General features: G+C 44.7%; 1 protein-coding gene across 5 annotated transcripts in view; it reads left to right on the forward strand.

Moving 5' to 3' along the window:
• Positions 1–17,201, forward strand: part of LHFPL3 (LHFPL tetraspan subfamily member 3) — a 547,865-nt gene that overhangs the window by 495,465 nt on the left and 35,199 nt on the right. For 2 of the 5 annotated variants that reach the window (XM_074340618.2, XM_074340617.2), the window contains exon 3: positions 1,273–1,320. The exons of 2 other annotated variants lie outside the window; for them this stretch is intronic. In XM_074340618.2, coding sequence (XP_074196719.1) covers positions 1,273–1,289 — 17 coding nt within the window. In that variant the 3' untranslated portion in view covers positions 1,290–1,320. The remainder of the gene's footprint in view (positions 1–1,272; positions 1,321–17,201) is intronic. One more of the 5 variants, XM_074340619.2, reaches the window with a different exon arrangement.

The following is a 17,201-nucleotide window of genomic DNA, read 5'->3' on the forward strand; positions in this document are numbered from 1 at the left end:
TTCAGTGAGAATTCTCAATTGAAAATAATGTGATAAGAATGAAATTTCAGCTTTCTTAAGTAAATATTTCTCAAATGCTGATTAAGAAAATTTATCATAGGTCTTAGAGGATTATTTTCCTTTAAAGGGGTCCATAGTTTATTCAGATTTGGGCATCAGTGGCCTAGAGGCAGACCACACATATCCTGTGATCTTCATCTTATTGGAGGAATTAAAGCAGTTTCCTAACATTGCCCTTAGCTTGCTTACGAAGAGATCAAACCTTTCCATATTACTCGGATTATATCCCTAATGGGTGTCATTGCTTAGAAAGCTTTGTTCTTCTATTGAAAATGGAAGCAGCATGGTGAAGTGGTGCTTGACCATGCATCAGGAGGCCTACCGCTAACCCTGACCATCTCCAACAGGCTGTGTCACTTGTCCTCTCAGAACCTTCGTGTCCCTATCTGTAAAATGAAGCAGTGGACTGGATAATTAGTTACCAATGTCATGTCCAGCCTCGATTTATTGATTCTAACAATAAATTACAACATCTTGTATTTCTTCTTTGAAAGGCCTCTCAACCAAAAATCGTTTTCACTAGAACTCTATTTCATTTCTGTTCTTTTCATTGCTACCCTCCACCACTGAGCACCTAAAGCCCAGGAGGTGATGCATTTGAAGGAAAAATCAGTCAACACTCAGCATTCCACCTATTATCTACTACTACCTAGGAAGTGGGAAATTAAACTATAGAACCCGAACTCCCCGGGCTTAGGGCAAATCACCCAGTAAAAGAAATACTTACTCAGAGGGACATTTTGGGCGGTTTTTATAAAGTTTCGAATGAATGAGGCAGCTATTCATTCAACGGTGAGTAAACCGAATGGAAATGTAAAAGTTTTGTCTGTTTATGTTTTGAGTATTATAGATAAAAATTATTTAATGAGTAGATTCTCAGCCTGTTAGTTGATCTACCACTACAAGAGTGACTCATCTATTTCGTGAGCCCTCTGAACAGTCAAAGGTGCCCATTTAGCATATGAGAAAACTGAGGCACAGAAAGATAAGACACTTGCCCAGGGTCACACAGTTAGTGAGTGGCAGAGCTAAGATATGAAACCACAGTGTGGCTCTCAGAACTGGGCTTTTCATAACTATGAATCATCACAAGTGTATTTCTGCACAATATAAATGGCCAGGTATGACATTGTTATTTTTAACTTTTAAAACTAAAGTGTGAGCTCTTAATGCATTTTATCTTTATTCTGTTTTTCCCTCCCAAACTCTCAGATGATGGAAATGCTTAAAGCAAACTAAGGTAGTGTGAGACCACACCATGTAAGTGTGAGCATGGCTCCTTGTGGGTCCAGCTGTGTTTTGTGCGCTTCTGCCTACCGTTCCCGCATGTTCTCTCCGCTGTTCTCTGATTTCTGCTTTCGCCGCTTGGTGCTTGGGCCGCATGAATCGTCATTTTTAAGCCATAGATCCTATATCTTTGTTCCTGATTTTACATTTGTGCTTCTCTCTCCCCCAATCTTTGGCACATGGGAAAGAGCCAGAGCAACTGTCAGACTGGCACCTCCTGGGGAAAGAGCTGGGAGCCTCCTAGGAATGTGTTTGGTTATCGTTCTCTGACAGTGAGCCCTCAGATTGTCGGCTTTTAGGATTCTAGGCATGTGTCCATGTTCACACTACAACATGACACTCCACAGTGTGGAAACGTGTAGGCCTCTCCATTCAAGACGTGGTCACTCATAGCGCCCTTTGCTATGCAGTGTTATACTGGGGCCACCCACCTAAACAGGGTGTTGCTCTGTGAGTCTTTGTAGGAGTGGATGTTATGTGAAAATAAATATCACTGTGCCCTGTAACAGGGCTAAAATGAGCCGTGGAGAGAAGAGGTAATCTTCTCGTTCATTTATTATTTTGTCTGTAAATATGTGTATGATGGAACACATAAAAATATTGAACAAACCTATAATTATGAAGGAGAAAGGATAATGGTTTTTAAACCAAATATGGGCTATACTGGCCCTTCATTGTACACACACACACACACACACACACACACACACACACACACGATCCCTTTTGGTATTCCTTGAATCCACATAAACTGTATTTCTACTTTGTGAATGCAATATGTGATAAACTAGATTTACATTGTGCCTAACAAAGAGTATACCTGGAACATTTAATACATGATCCTATTTTACTGTACAGCCTTCCCCACCTGACCATGATTTTGGGGTGGTAACTGCTTCTTATTTTCGATGTCACTAAAGTTATAAATGTGTGTTTAATAGGAATTAGTTTGGAGGAAACTTTGCAAGTTAGTTTCATAGATAACAAGAATTTTAAATTGAAGGGGCTCTTATAGGCTTCCAAGGTGGCAAAGTACGTAAATACTGTGCTCACCTCCTCCCACAACTACATCAAAATTACAACTAAACTACAGAACAACTATCACTGAGAATCACTGAAAGTTTAGCCGAACAGATGTCCTATAAATAAGGATATACAGAAGAAGCCATGTCAAGGCTGGTAGGAGAGGTGGAGATGTGGAACAGGCTGGTCCCACACGCTCGTGTGGCAATTAAAAATTGGGAGGGATATCTTGGCTGTGGAGGTCCACACCAAGGAACAAGGTCCTCCAGCCCAGGGTTCCAGTGCCAGGGAGAGAAGTCCCCATAACTTGTGGTTGTGGAAACCAGTGGAGATTGTAGCTGAGTGAGATGGAGAATGGCTGCAGTCCCAGGCGCTCCTCTTGAAGGGCCCATGCACAGAATTACTCACTGACAGACTCACTCACTCTGAGCTCCAACACTGGAGCAGCAGCTCAAAAGACACCAGGGACATACAGGGAGGAACTGAATTGTCTAGCTTCAGGCTGAGCGCTGGAGGGGCAGCTTTCTCCTAGACAGAAGTGCTGGCAGAATCCATTTTGTTGTTGTTGTTGTTGTTGTTGTTGTTGTTGAAACCTGCCCTCTCCCAGCCTACACCGACACATGCAGGCAGGCCTCATATCTAAGTCTTCACCCTCAGCCCTGCCCTGGAGATTCCCTGAGACCCCACCCAACTTGCAGGCCTACCCAAGCCACTTCCATTGGCTTTTCCATACAAATGTCATGTCCTGGCTAATGCTACGGACTTTCCTAAAATCTCTCAAAGGTTCACAAACCCCAAACAAGCAGCATCTGGCTTCAGTGTGCCCCGTATTTCTTGCTAATCAGCCCGAAGCCCAGCACTAGTGGTAGCCAGCCTCGGTTCACAGTTTGGCCTCTCTCAGACACCTCCAAGCACAGCACAGTGGCAAGCATCTGCAGATCACCTTGTAGTTCATACCAAGTGGCCCCAGGCAGGGCACAGGCAGCAACTGATCTTGGCCAGCACCAGAGCCCCTCCCAAGAGGGGTCCCAGAACCAATTGGTCCCAGAACCAATACATTTAGTGGCCAGTTTCAGATCACACCAGAGCACCACCCAACCATTTCTATGCATGGCACTCCCAAAGGGCAGATTGGGCAGGCACCAGATCCCCGGTAAAGCAAATCGCATTCTGTAGGGTCAGCCCCTGCAAAACAGCTCCTCCATTGTAGTCACAGCCAGTTTTCACAACCACACAGCCCAAGGGTCAGTCCCTCCCATTGGTGTGCCAACAGCAATCAAGGCTCAACTATAACAGGAGGACACACACAACCCACACAAGGGACACACCTGGAACATCCAACTCAGGTACCAGGGAGACTGTGCCACTAGGCCCCACAGGACACATACTACATAAGGCCACTCTATCAAGACCTGGAGACATAGCAGCCCTACCTAATACATAGAAACAAACACAAGGAGGCAGCCAAAATGAGGAGACATAGGAACATGTCCCAAATGAAGGAACAGAACAAAACTCCAGAAAAGGAACTAAACAAAATGGGGACAAGCAATCTACCAGACAGAGTTCAAAACACTAGTTATGAGGATGCTCAATGATCTCAGTGAGAACTCTAACAAAGAGATAGCAACATAAAAATGGAGATAGAAAACATAAAAAAGAACCAGTCAGAAATAAAGAATACAATAACTGAAATGAAGAATACATTAGAGAGAATCAACAGTAGATTAGATGAAGCAGAGGTTTACATCGGTGATTTAGGAGACAAAGTAGCAGAAAACACCCAATCAGAGCAGCAAAAAGAAAAAAAAAATCCAACAAAAATGAGGATAGGGTAAGGGGCCTCTGGGACAACATCAAGCATAACAACATTCCCATCATAGGGGAACCAGAAGGAGAAGAGAAAGGAGAGAGCAAGAAATTGAAAAGCTACTTGAAGAAATAATGACAGAAAACTTCCCTAACCTGGAGAAGGAAATATTAATAGACATACAAGCCCGGGAAGTGCAGAGAGTCCCAAACAAGATGAACCAAAAGAGGCCCACACAAAGACACAATATAATTAAAATGGCAAAGGTTAAAGACAAAGAGAAAATTTTAAAAGCAGCAAGTGAAAAATATTTTACGTAAGGAGCTCCCATACATAAGACGGTCAGCTGATTTCTCAACATAAACTTTGCAAGCCAGAAGGGATTAGCATGAAATATTTGAAGTGATGGAAAGTAAGAACCTACAACCAACATTATTCTACCCAGTAAAGCTATCATTCAGAGTCAAAGGTCAGACAAAGAGCTTCCCAGACAAGAAAAAGCTAAAGGAGTTCATTACCACCAAACCAATATTACAAGAATGTTAAAGGGACTTCTTTAGGAAGAAGAAAAAAAGATCAAAATATAAATAATAAAATGGCAATAACTGCATACCTATCAAGAATTACTTTAAATGTAAATGTATTAAATGCTCCAATCAAAAGACATAGGGTGGCTGAATGAATAAGAAAACAGACCCTTACATATGAGTATGCTGCCTGCAAGAGACTCACTTCAGATGGAAAGACACACACAGACTAAAAGTAAATGATGGAAGAAGATGAGTCATAAAAATGGAAGAAAAAAAGTGCTTACAACAGACAAAATAGACTTTAAAACAAAGACCATAACAAGAGACAAAGAAAGATTCAATAATTCCACTTTCAAGTATTTTTCCAAAGAAATACTAAACACTAATTCAAAAAGACATATGCATCTATATGTTCATTATAGCATTATTTACAGTAGCCAAGATATAGTAGCAACATAGTGTCCATCAATAGACGAATGGATAAAGAAGAGGTACATATATACAATGGAATATTACTCGGCCATAATAAAGAATGAAATGTTGCCATCTGCAATACCTAGAGAGTAGTATGCTAAGTGAAATAATTGAGACAGAGAAAGACGAATATCATATGATCTCACATATTTAAAAGCTAAAAAACAAAACAGAAATAAACTCATAGATAAAGAACATTTTGGGGGTTACCAGATGGGAGGGTGTTGGAGGAATGAGTGAACAAAGGGAAGGGATTAAGGAATGTAATCAATAATATTGTAATAACTGTATGGGGTCAAATGGGTACTAGATTTATAGGGGTGATCCCTTCATAAGTTATATAAATGTCTAATCACTATGTTTTACGCCTAAAACTAATATAATATTGTAACTGAAAAATAAAAAATTATTTTAAAAAAACATAAATTAAGAATCCAGGTAATAAAGTTTTTAAAAAATAAAATCGAAAAGGCTCTCACAAGATGTGACTGAGCACTACTCAGTCCCCTGCAGGGTTCAGCCTCCCACCCATCGCTCAGACACGCACAGAATTCTGGAGCCGAAGGATCCTTAGAGATGGATCCTTCACTCCAAACCCTTCATTCATAAACAGTGACAAGTTTCGAGAGGGAAAGTAACTTGCCCAGGAAAGTAACTTGCCCCAGATGGGGCAGCACCTGGTTTAAAACTCAATCCTCCTCTTTCCCTCAAAGCATCTCTTCAGTGTATGTCCCAGTTTCTTTCTTTCCGGGAGAGAACCCTATACACAGCCAGGAGAGCCTTTTTTTTTTTTTTCTTTTTTTTTTTAAAGATTTTATTGGGGAAGGGGAACAGGACTTCATTGGGGAAGAGTGTGCACTTCCAGGACTTTTTTCCAAGTCAAGTTGTTGTCCTTTCAGTCTTAGTTGTGGAGGGCGCAGCTCAGCTCCAGGTCCAGTTGCCATTGCTAGTTGCAGGGGGCACAGCCCACCATCCCTTGTGGGAGTCTAACAGGCAACCTTGTGGTTGAGAGGACGCACTCCAACCAACAGAGCCATCTGGGAGCTCAGCTGCAGCTCAGCTCAAGGTGCCATGTTCAATCTTAGTTGCAGAGTGGGGAGCCCACCATCCCTTGCGGGACTCGAGGAGTTGAACCAACAACCTGTGGTTGAGAGCCCACTGGCCCATGTGGGAATCAAACCAGCAGCCTTGGAGCTCCAACCACCTGAGCCACCGGGCTGGCCCAGGAGAGCCTTTTTAAAGTGCATGAAAGTAAAGGAGCCTGCATCCCAGGAAAGGACCATGGGTCATAGTCCTAGCTCTGCCACTAAATATCTGGTGAGCTTGGGAAAGTTACTATTCCTCTCTAGACCTCAGGCTCTTCATCTGTAAAATGAGTTTGAAAACAGCTGATTTCAAAAAATATATGACAGTAGGTTTGCTCCTAACCTCAGGCTGTTTTTCATGCCATTTCCTCCCAGCAGTATTCATTTCCCACTATAGGATTACAGAAAAACTTAAAGTTGGGCTGTGCCAATGAAGACAGCACACAGGAGTAAGAACCCTGTAAGTCTCTGTTATTAACTGAAGAAGGACAAAGACAGGAGGGAGAAAGTGCAGGTGAGATGCAAGTTGCCTGCCACCCTTACACAGACTTACAACACTGAGGTGGATGTGGCAAACGTCAGGTTGGGCCATCTCAGATATGCCGGTTTCTGCAGTTTGGAGTTATCCAGCTGGTATCTACTTCTCTCCTTTCCAAGACACCACTGATTAGAGCTCTGGAACTTGAGGAGACCCAGTAGGTGAGCAAGGTTACATTTTCTCCTTTCAGTGCGTTGCTTACCGAGTTAACAGGGCCAGGAAAGTCTCTGAGGCAGTGAGAGACTAATTTGAAAGCCGGAAAGCAAGAGTAGAGACCCACACATTCCAGCTTCCTGCACAGCTATGAGATATACCCCCCGTTTACATAAAATTATAGAAATACAGATATTAACCAAATATGCAATGTCATTTTAACAGCTGTCTTTTTCCATGGTGAATCCATGGCATTTTTTTTTCTTTTTTCTTTTTTTATTAGTTTCAGGTGCACAAGACAAAGTAATACTTAGACGTTTATCATTTATATCCCTCACACTGTGTGAACCCCCTCCCCCCATCCATGGCATTTTTATGATGCATCTTTAGATAAAGCAAAGTATCATCACTTGATTTAACATTTTGGTCCATTTTGGTTTCTATATACTGAGTTTGATTTGATATGTAACTTTTTCCAAAATAGCTCATCTGGTCTACAGCAGCCTTCCCTAGATCTGACACTGATTCCACACTGGTCAAGAAGAACAGGACAGGGTATGGTGGGGTGGGGAAAATCACAGAGGTGGATAATTTCCTGTGCACTTCTTAAGTTCTAAAGCTGCTGTACAAAATGTAGCTCTGCAAAGAGCCATGACCTCAGAAAGTATCACTGGGATAGAATTTAAGCTCCAGAATTTTTGTGGAGAAAGGGCTTCAGAGGCAGCAAATCTGGCTGGAAGAGTTATGCTGGAGGACTCTTAAAGCTACATTTGCAAAGAACTTGACATAAGGTTGAAAATTTTCAATCAACCATGTCATTTGGAGGGAGCCGCTGCTGGAAATTATGGTAAGGGCCTGCATGCCCCTTCTTGGCAACCATCATTTCCCTGGTGTTACCGTCCCTTCTCCCATGACAACTTAGTGCTGTTTAATGAGGAAAATCACATCCTTGGGCAGTCATGCAAGACCAGTCCTCACATAGTGGATGCGGGACAGACAGGCAGGCACAAGTCATGAGCTCCTCACCTTATTTTTGCCTTTTCCGTGGAGCCCCCAAAACAACAAATCAAACGGGGTAATTTTCAGGCTTCTTCCAGGTGCTTCTTGGCCCCTTCCAAGGATAATGGTTGTCCTACTGAGACCTCTAGTGGCCATATTGGTAACTGCGGGTACCTGAGGAAGGAGGGGAGGAGCCATAGAGCCTACCTAGCAAGCCACGATGGTCTGTAGAGGCCTCAGCCTGAAATACTTTCTAGATGGAAGAAAGGAAGCATCTGTGTCCTGAGATCCCTGAAATATCAGCCCAGAGGCCTGATGCCCACCCCGCAAAGGAGCCTGGCTTTTTAGAGATGGTTTCTACCTGGTTAGCTACAGTAATGAGCACTCTGCCTACTCTTTGTGCTTCCAGTTGTTATTCCAGCTTAGTTCTGGGATGTACTGAAAGTGCTAGATTTGGCCAATCCTTCTGTTCTTGCCCTACTAAAACAGACCTATAGCCCCATTTTTATATAGAACCAAACAGCTCCCAAGAGTCTGAAGCGCCACCCACCAGAATAAACACACACCATTTGTTCCCTGAGGCCCTGCGTAGGGGCCCGGCTCCTGGAGCCGCGTGGCCCAGCAGAGCTTTCCCAGACATTCACCTTTTGGAGAGAGAGAAAACAAGCCCTCCACCACCACTGCCTCCTGCACTCTGAGCCTCAGTAAATAGGTTACACTCGACAGTTGTTGTAATTGCTTTAACCCAGAGGTTCTCAAAATATCGTCCCCAGACCAGCAGCGTCAATATCGCCTAGGAACTTGTTAGAAATGGAGGTTCTCAGGCCTGACCCTAGACCCACTGAATCTGAAGCTCTGAGGGCGAGGCCCAGCCGTCTATGTGTACAAGCCCTCCAGGTCATTCTGAGATTTGCTCAAGTTTAAGAACCACCGCTCCAAGCATTGATTTACAACTGTCAATATATATATAGGGTTACAAATGCTCAGCTTCTTTAAAATGTACATCCTGACCCCTCACTCACAGCGATTTAGTAATTCTGCAGTGGGGATGCACAAATCTGATTTTCCAACCACCATTCCATGTAATTCTGATGTGGGAGATCCACAGGCCACCATTTTGAGAAATTCTGTGCTAGAGAGAGTAAGTCTATCTTTGCTGTTCCTCTCTTGAATTAGAGATAAATACTGTCCTCGTATCTCATTGGTCATCAAAGAGGGCTCAGGAAGTATATCAGCACACTCCAGGTCTGTGGAGGGGGTCGTTTTACTCCCTTGACATATTAGTTTTGGCTGCCACTGTGAGGAAAACCTCAGTGGAGTCTGTAGCACAATCCAAAGTGAAATCTTCCTCTGGAGAGAGATGCTCATTACTGAGGGAACAGAAAGAGCAGGAAGCCTGTGGTTTCCTGTGAGTCTGCATCTCGGAGGGGCTGTGCCAGTCCCGACCATGAAGCCATGTGTCACCTCTAGGCTGTCCATCAGAGTTGCCCTTTCTTCTCCCTTCTCGAGAGACTTAGTGGAGCCTTTCCAACAGGACCCCAGAGGCTAGTTCTTTATAATACTACTAGGAAGAAAGGGTTTTCAAAACTTGAGGTTATGAATACACTTGGCTAATACGGCCTCTGCTTTGATCATGCTGGAAAAAGAGAGTTCATTTTTGTAAATAAACAGTCCCAGCTCCCCTCAACACAATGCTGGCCCTACTGGGAGCCCCAGAACGTGTTTTCCATTGTTCTTCTGACCCATTTAACATCCCCATCTAACCCCCTCACCCAGTTCTCTCCAGAGCACCCACACCATCTGGGGTTCTGATTCATTGGCATGTGCTCTGAGAAGACTAAAATGCTGAGTCATATTTTCAAGGATCTGACAGGAGCAGAGCAAGAGACTCGTGCTGACATTTCTTGTCACCACCTAGGATTCTCAGTCTGTCTTGGCACCGGCATGCACAGATGATGTCTGCTTGGAGTAGTGGCTTTATCAGGTGAAGCCTCTATTCTTTCAAACCATGTGGGTAGAGCAGGCGGAAACCAGGCTCCCTTCTTTCCTTCCCTTCTTACTTCCTTCCCCCCCTACCCCCCGCTTTCCACCTTCTTCCCCTTAACCATTTTCCCGTGTTCCCTTTGCCATATTTCCTATGCTTCTGTGATTTTCTCCAGCTTTCCCCCCTCCCTCTCCTTTCTTCTTGTTAGGCCTCCCACAATACTAAAAAGCAGGCACCCCCACCCCAGGAACTCAAAGAGTTTCACCAGCATTAAATGCTACAGCCACAGGCATTCTGCCAGGCAGAGAATGCCACCTTAATTTACTATGAAGCATAATTAAAAGATAGATCTTCCATCTCCCCTCATTCACACAGAGGGAGAGAGAAGAGAAGCAAAAAAGGGAAGAGCTTCAAAGGAAGATCCAAAGAGAAGCCACTAATGGGGCAGAGTCCAAGTGCTCTGCTTAGAATCTAGGGCAGGAAAGGGAGGAGGGGGAAGAAGCAGGGGCAATGCCGAAAGGAGGGCAGTAGCGAAGAGGAGAGAAGGCTTTTTGTCCAGAGGACAAATCATCTCTTCACACCGAAATGTTCCTGGACATTGTGTGGGAGCCGGGGATGGGCAGGGCCAGCCTGGCTCCCAAAAGCACCAGCTTTCCTGTCCCCTCGCTTACTTGTTCTCAGCTCCTGCACCAGGGCCAGCTCTGGGAGTGCACAAACAGTGTAGTCCCACTGGGTCCCGAGCTCAGCAGCGCCCCCCGTGCATGGGGCTTAATGCTCTGAGCCCCAGTTCTGACACTGTGTAGCACTGGAGCCTGCGGCGGGGGTGGGGGGGCAGGGGGGAGCCATGGAGACAGTGCAGGGTGTCCCACTTCCTGCTGCCTCCCTCTTCCTCATCCCTATCCTGCCCACCCCCATCCCATGTCTCCAGCTCCCTGGGGGGTGGGTTCTCAGCCCCCTCTCCTGCTCCCTGGAACCTGAGCCCTGCCTGACTTCCCCTCCTTGTGCCACCCCAGTGACCACTGAGACCCTCTGCCCCAAGCAAGGGCCTGGGCACAGGGGGGAAGGTCATTGTTGGTTGTACCTAATCCTACACCCTCTTGGGGCAGGGCATAGCGGTGGCCATCCCACCCAGGACTGGCAGCACTGTGGCAGTACTCTGGTGGACACCAAGCAGGATGCCACAACTCGATGAGGGGTGAACAGATTGCTCACTCCTGACCCAGTTACCTAGTACAGAGGCTGCAGTACCCTGGAGGGTGGGGCTCTGTCACACCTGCGAAGGTTGGAATATCCCTGTACCAGGGGCAGTTCCCTGAGCCGCTCTGTGCCAGGGGAACCCTCTCTGCCTCCTTCCAACCTTCCTGAGGCTGTCTGTGTTTGTCCTTCTGGCCAGCTCGAGGCATCCTCCAGGGACAAAGTACACGTTGCGATTTCGATGATGGCACAAATTAGTTAAATGCTCTGACCTTTGCATTTAAAACTGGCATTGTGCAATGAGAAATGAATGGTAAAATTCGTGTTAATAATTTAAATTTTTAATTTTTATTTACTTAGAATGGCATTAAATGGCAAATAAGACACCACCACTGATGGGTGGCTGCACAACAATGTGAATGTATTTAATACCACTGCACACTTAAAAATGTACAACATATACATGTAATATGTAAATGTAAAAAGGGTAAGATGGGAATTTTTTGTAGTGTATTTTACCACAATAAGAAAAAGGGGGACAAAAGAGTAAAAACAAACAAACAGCATGATAAGGCAAGAAAGAGACCACAGGACAAAAAGTATTTTAATACTTCTAATGGCACTTTTTTGCTTTTTGGTTAATTTTCACCTATCACTGGGCCTGCAAATCATGTAGCTGGTTGTGTCTGTCCCTCCCAGTCTCCCCTGACATGGAGGGAATCACATTAATTATTATACAATGCTGGAGGTGAAATTCTATTCCTGTGGGGGAAAAGTTTCCCAATCTGTGATTGAAGGTACTTTCAATCTTAGTACCCATTCAGCCACAGGAGAAAAAACCTAAATATGAAAACACAAAGAGATTCTTGCATGTAGGTGAGCACCCACCACTGTGTGTATGTGAGGTTACCTAGAAAAATCTATAAATTCCTCATAAGTACTCTCCATGGACACGTAATGTAGCCACCCAAACTCTCCCTTTCTCTGCACCCTTGTGAACCTCGGTAAGCTCTTCAGACAGGTGTGGGGAGTTTAATGTATTTCCTGTGAAATCGTACCATTCTCCTTGATCAGCTTATCCCAGCTTTGCAAATTGAAAAAAATTAATTCCTGGCATCAACAGCCTGTTAAATTGGTTCTGATTAATAGTTGAATCTTAAGACTCTTTCAAGACAACACAAGAACAGTTTAGTGGAGAAGTGAGAGTGAGGCCAGGTGGAACGTGTCACGTCGTGGTGGAACAGACTGATGACCTCAACTGGAGGTTAAATGCAGATGCTTGATTCTGGAGGAGGCAAATGCCTTAGGAAAACCAGAGAAACACACAGAAACTTCTCCCCTGCAGGCTAAAGGACCTAGCATTTATTTCCTATTAATATATTTCTAGTACTGATCTAGACGCATTCTTAGACTTGAAGTATGACTGCAGGTGCTATTCTTGTAGTTCACATTAAACCTTCTTGGATTTTGAATTATTTCTAGTGGCACTGCAGAATGTCTTCCTTTAATCCTGAAGGAGAAAATACAATCGTCCTGAAAATACAATCAGACTGCGAAACAGGTAGACTTAACAGTCCAAAAGAACAGTCCCTCGGGATGATTTGCAGGCATATAGTATGTCCAAATCACTCTAGATGTTTACGACCAATCCTTTAAGCGTGTCCACACTTGTACACCACCAGAACTTACGTGAGCCAAGCTTCTCCCAGCCCAGTCTTGGACTGAAGGTAATTTCAATCCTAGTATTCTGTTACCAACTGGAGAAAGAAGGAGACCTCAAAGTAAAAGAACAAAGAGAGTCTTGCATTTAGATGGGCACCCATCATACTCTTTTCAGAAACTCCTGAGTTTCTCAATAGAGGCCTTTAGGCTGCCCTAAAGTGTGGCCTCAGAATCATCCGGGGGATGGGTTTAAAATACTACCACCTTCATGCTTTCCAGATCGACCGATTCTGACTCTGGGAATTTTTGAGTTAACCAGGAGGCTCTTATGTAGTAAAAATGTGAGGCCCTCCAGACGCTTTCGTTAATTTCAGTGACTCATTGTGTTTTCAGAACCTAAGGATCCAACAATTCTATTGTGCAGTGAGAATAATTAAATCAAATTATTTGTATGTTGTGTAATTCCCAGAAGTTACGAGCAAATTTATTTCTACATTCATTCTTTCAGTAAGCATGTACTGAGGCTGTGCAAGCCCTGGGCGCTGAGCTTGCTTCTGTAAGTTAACGGAGCGTCACAGCACCTCTAGGACACCTGCACGTAGAGTATAGTTAGGAAAGACTCAGCCTGCAAGAGAAGGATGAGAAGTGAATCTTTCAGAGGATTAGGGGAGAAGGTAATAACAGCTAAGGGACTCCCCTCTCCCTGGCATTATTGTGATTTTGCTCTGTGCTGGGACTGCGCCTGTTTTATCTTATTTCATCCTCACAATAATCTATGAAGTAGGTTCGAGTATATTGCCCCCATTTTGCAGATGAGGGCACTATAACTCAGAGAGTCTATTCGATCAGTAAGCAGTGGAGCAGGAGCTCACGGCAAGCAGTCCTCTTCTGGAGTGCGGGCTCTTCCTCAACACGCTCCCCACCATCACGGTGGTTTTCCTTTCCCTAATGAGGCAGAAACCAGGAGATGACGCTTTCCATTGTGAATATTTTGCGCTCTCCTGTCGCCACCTAATTTCTAGTCCAACACGATTCCTTCTATATAAACCCATAAAGCACACATATATGCCAGGCTCTGGGGATACAAGGGGAATAAATGTGTGCCTCAAAAAGCTCCGAGTTACTAAGACATTCAGTCATACAGGAAGTCTAGAATTACAACTCAGAACCCCCAACTTCCATGAGCTATCTAAGGCCAGTTGTTACCTGACCTGCCTTTCTGAAACTATCCACGCAGTAGCTTCCTACTGCCTTACATGATTGGGCTGTCAGAATGACTCTGCCAGTTTATCTGTTCTTACTCAAGCACAACCTTTCCTAGGGGCATAAATTTGGAACTGAATCCTCTTTCTCATGCAGCCTGGAGAATTATAATTTTTTAACACCTTTCAGTGTGTTAACGTCAGTCTTTTTCCTCCTCCCCGAATGCTAGTAAAATTTCCTGGGCTCCTGAAACTGGCCCCTTCAGTGTAACCCTAATAATAAAGAGCAAAGCTGTGCACAAGAGCAAGCAGGAGGTTTATAGCTGAAGGCTCTGCAGGAGAGAAATAGGGCATGTCGTTTGCAATCATTACTACATAGCAGCGTCTGTGGCAGTTAAAGTCTAGTTGAAATAAGTTGGTCAATTCTAGCTGTGTCCCAGGCTACTTCCTGCTATGAAGGCTGAATACAAACCAGAATATCTCACTGTCAAAATGAAAACTGTATAAAAACATCTTGAAACCCATTTAGACTTGCCCTGAAAGATACCATGGTAGATTTCTTTCACCCCAAACCAATCTGTAAGAATTTTCTTCAGCCCCTTTTACTTTACAGGTGTTCCAGTAATGAGGGGGGCTTCTTAGGGGAAAGACGGCCCTAGGGCCACAGTTTCAGGCTGTGAGAATTGGGCAGGCTCAGATCTTACAGCAAACCACTAACACAGGCATCCATGACCCCTCACAATTTGGTCCTCAAAACCAGAGCTAACTCCAGAGACTCCCTCTCAAACACAAATATAGACACAGAGTGTATCCTGCCCTGCTCTGCCCTGCCCTACTCAGATTTTGTCAGTACCCCAAGCTGCTTCCCCTGACCCCCACCTTGAGAACCCTCAGTCCAGGATCACCACCAACACCGTTTCTGCTTTTCCTACCTCTATCCCTAGGTAGCTGAGCATAGCTGGAGAAAGACCCCAAACAGAGTGATGCATCTACTACACCTTCTGTGGGGACAGAGCCAGGAGTGCAGTTTCCAGGCTCTCAGCCTCACGTGGAAAGGTGCTGGCTCAGGTGGTAAATGGCCATCAACTGTGATTGGATGGCCATCAGCTGTGGCCAGTTGGCTGTTAGCTATAACCAGTGAGCCATTGGCCACTAATATAACTACTGTGGCTACGCTAGCAGAAAAATGGGGGCCAGCAAGGAGATGGTGGCTGAGCCTGCAAGCGGAGCAGTGAGGGCTGCAAACAGTGTGGCTCCTGCTTCCTGTGTCTCCAACCCAGCCACCAGCAAGAATATAGTGATATGACTCCCCTACTTATGGCTCCGTGGGTGTTCCTTTTTGGCCTCACCATGTCCTGCGTTCTTATGTGGGGAGCGGGAGCAGAGACCCCGCAGGCCGCCCTGCGCGACAAATGGCGCAGCGAGCAGGGTCTCCCACGCGACACTGAACTAGCAGAAGCAGATTGCACTTAGCATGGCAGATTGCAGCTAGCAAGTGAGGTTGGTTGGCAGAGACAAGTGGACGGCAGATTGCGGATCGTGTGGCTCCTGCCTCCTGTGTCTCCAACCCAGCCTCCAGTGAGACTATAGTGGTATGACTCCCCTATCTATGGCTCTGTGGGTGTTCCTTTTTGGCCTCACCATGTCCTGCGTTCTTATGTGGGGAGCGGGACCAGAGACCCCGCATGCCACCCTGCGTGACACCTTCATACAATGAGTAACCTCTGCTGAGAACTCCTTGCCCCTCGGTACCTCTTTCATTCATTTCTTCCTGGTCCCTCACAGTCCCTTCCAGAAGTGTTTCTAAACCACCTCCTCCTCTGTGTTCAAACCTGCAACACATCCTTGGTGGACCCCACCAGACCCTCCACTGAGATGAAGCTCATCCAGTGACAACTTCAAGTTCCTTCTTATCCACCTCCAATCTTTATTTTTTGTTCTTTTTTTATTCCCTCATCTCTGTCTCTCTGTCCTTTTTCTGTCCTGGAGACTACTTTTCCTCCTGAGTTGTTTTTATTTTAAATAACTCCCCACTCCCCTGAGCCCCCAGCCCCTGGCAACCACCAACTACTTTCTGTCTCTATGATTTTGACTTCTCTAAGTATCTCATATAACTGGAGTCATACGGTATTTGTCTTTTTGTAACTGACTTATTTCATTTAGTGTAGTATCCTCAAGGTTCATCCTAGGTGGGGCTTGTGTCAGAATTTTCCTATCTTTAAGCTGAATAATATTCAATGGTTTGTATATACCACATTTTGCTTATTCGTTCATTCATCAAGAGACACTTGAGTTGCTTCCACATTATAACTATTGTGTCTCCTGAGTTCTTAATTCCCTCCCCTTTGGCCCCTCCAGAATGTAGAGTCCATCACTTACTTTCCTTTTCCCACAGTAAAGCGGTTTCCCTGCAGTGGTGTTTCGCCTTATCTTATACATACGCTCAGGACCGTGAACGCCACCCTCTATGTGATGAGCTTTTACTCTTTCTCTTGCCGTTGTACTACTATGATTTCATTTTTTAAAAATAGTCCCCATACTTCTACTTCCACACTACTTATTTGCCATTTTTCGGAAAAAAAGTTTTATTATGAATATTTCTTCCATTCAAAAAAGTATAAATAATGATGTGATCAACACCTGTTTCCTCACCACGTGGCTTAAGGAAGAAAGCATTACCAATACCCCCATTCAGAGCTAGATTGAAATTTAATCTTGCTTCTAATCCTTCCTTCATCACACACACACACACCCCAAATGACCTTTCGTCTCAGGTCTTCTCTGTAACCTCACTTGACTCTTTTCCTTGGCACTATCTCTTCTCTCGGCTACCATGACCCTGGACTCTCCTGGTTCCCATCCGATAGTTTTGATTCCCCTTCTCTGCCTTCTCTAGCTCCCCTCCCCCTTCCAAGTTTCTGACCTTTGTTGCCTGCTCCTCTCTCTATGATCTCTCTCTTCTGTATTATCCATTTGCACTGTTTTACCTCTCACTGACTCCCAATTTAAATATCCAGTCTATATTTTCCAACCAAGCTCCATTTCTAAATTTCTATTTGCATGATAGACATAACGAGACTGTCCTAATGGCGCCTCAAATCAGCAAATCTCAGGGCTTGATCCTCAGCTCTATCTGTTTGAGCTTCTCAACGATGACTGAAATGGGGATATGCGCTCATCAAACTCGTGAGGAACACAAA

Source organism: Rhinolophus sinicus, chromosome 4 (assembly GCF_057876585.1).
Source record: "Rhinolophus sinicus isolate RSI-liver-muscle chromosome 4, RSI-T2T, whole genome shotgun sequence".
NCBI classification, from domain to species: domain Eukaryota; kingdom Metazoa; phylum Chordata; class Mammalia; order Chiroptera; family Rhinolophidae; genus Rhinolophus; species Rhinolophus sinicus.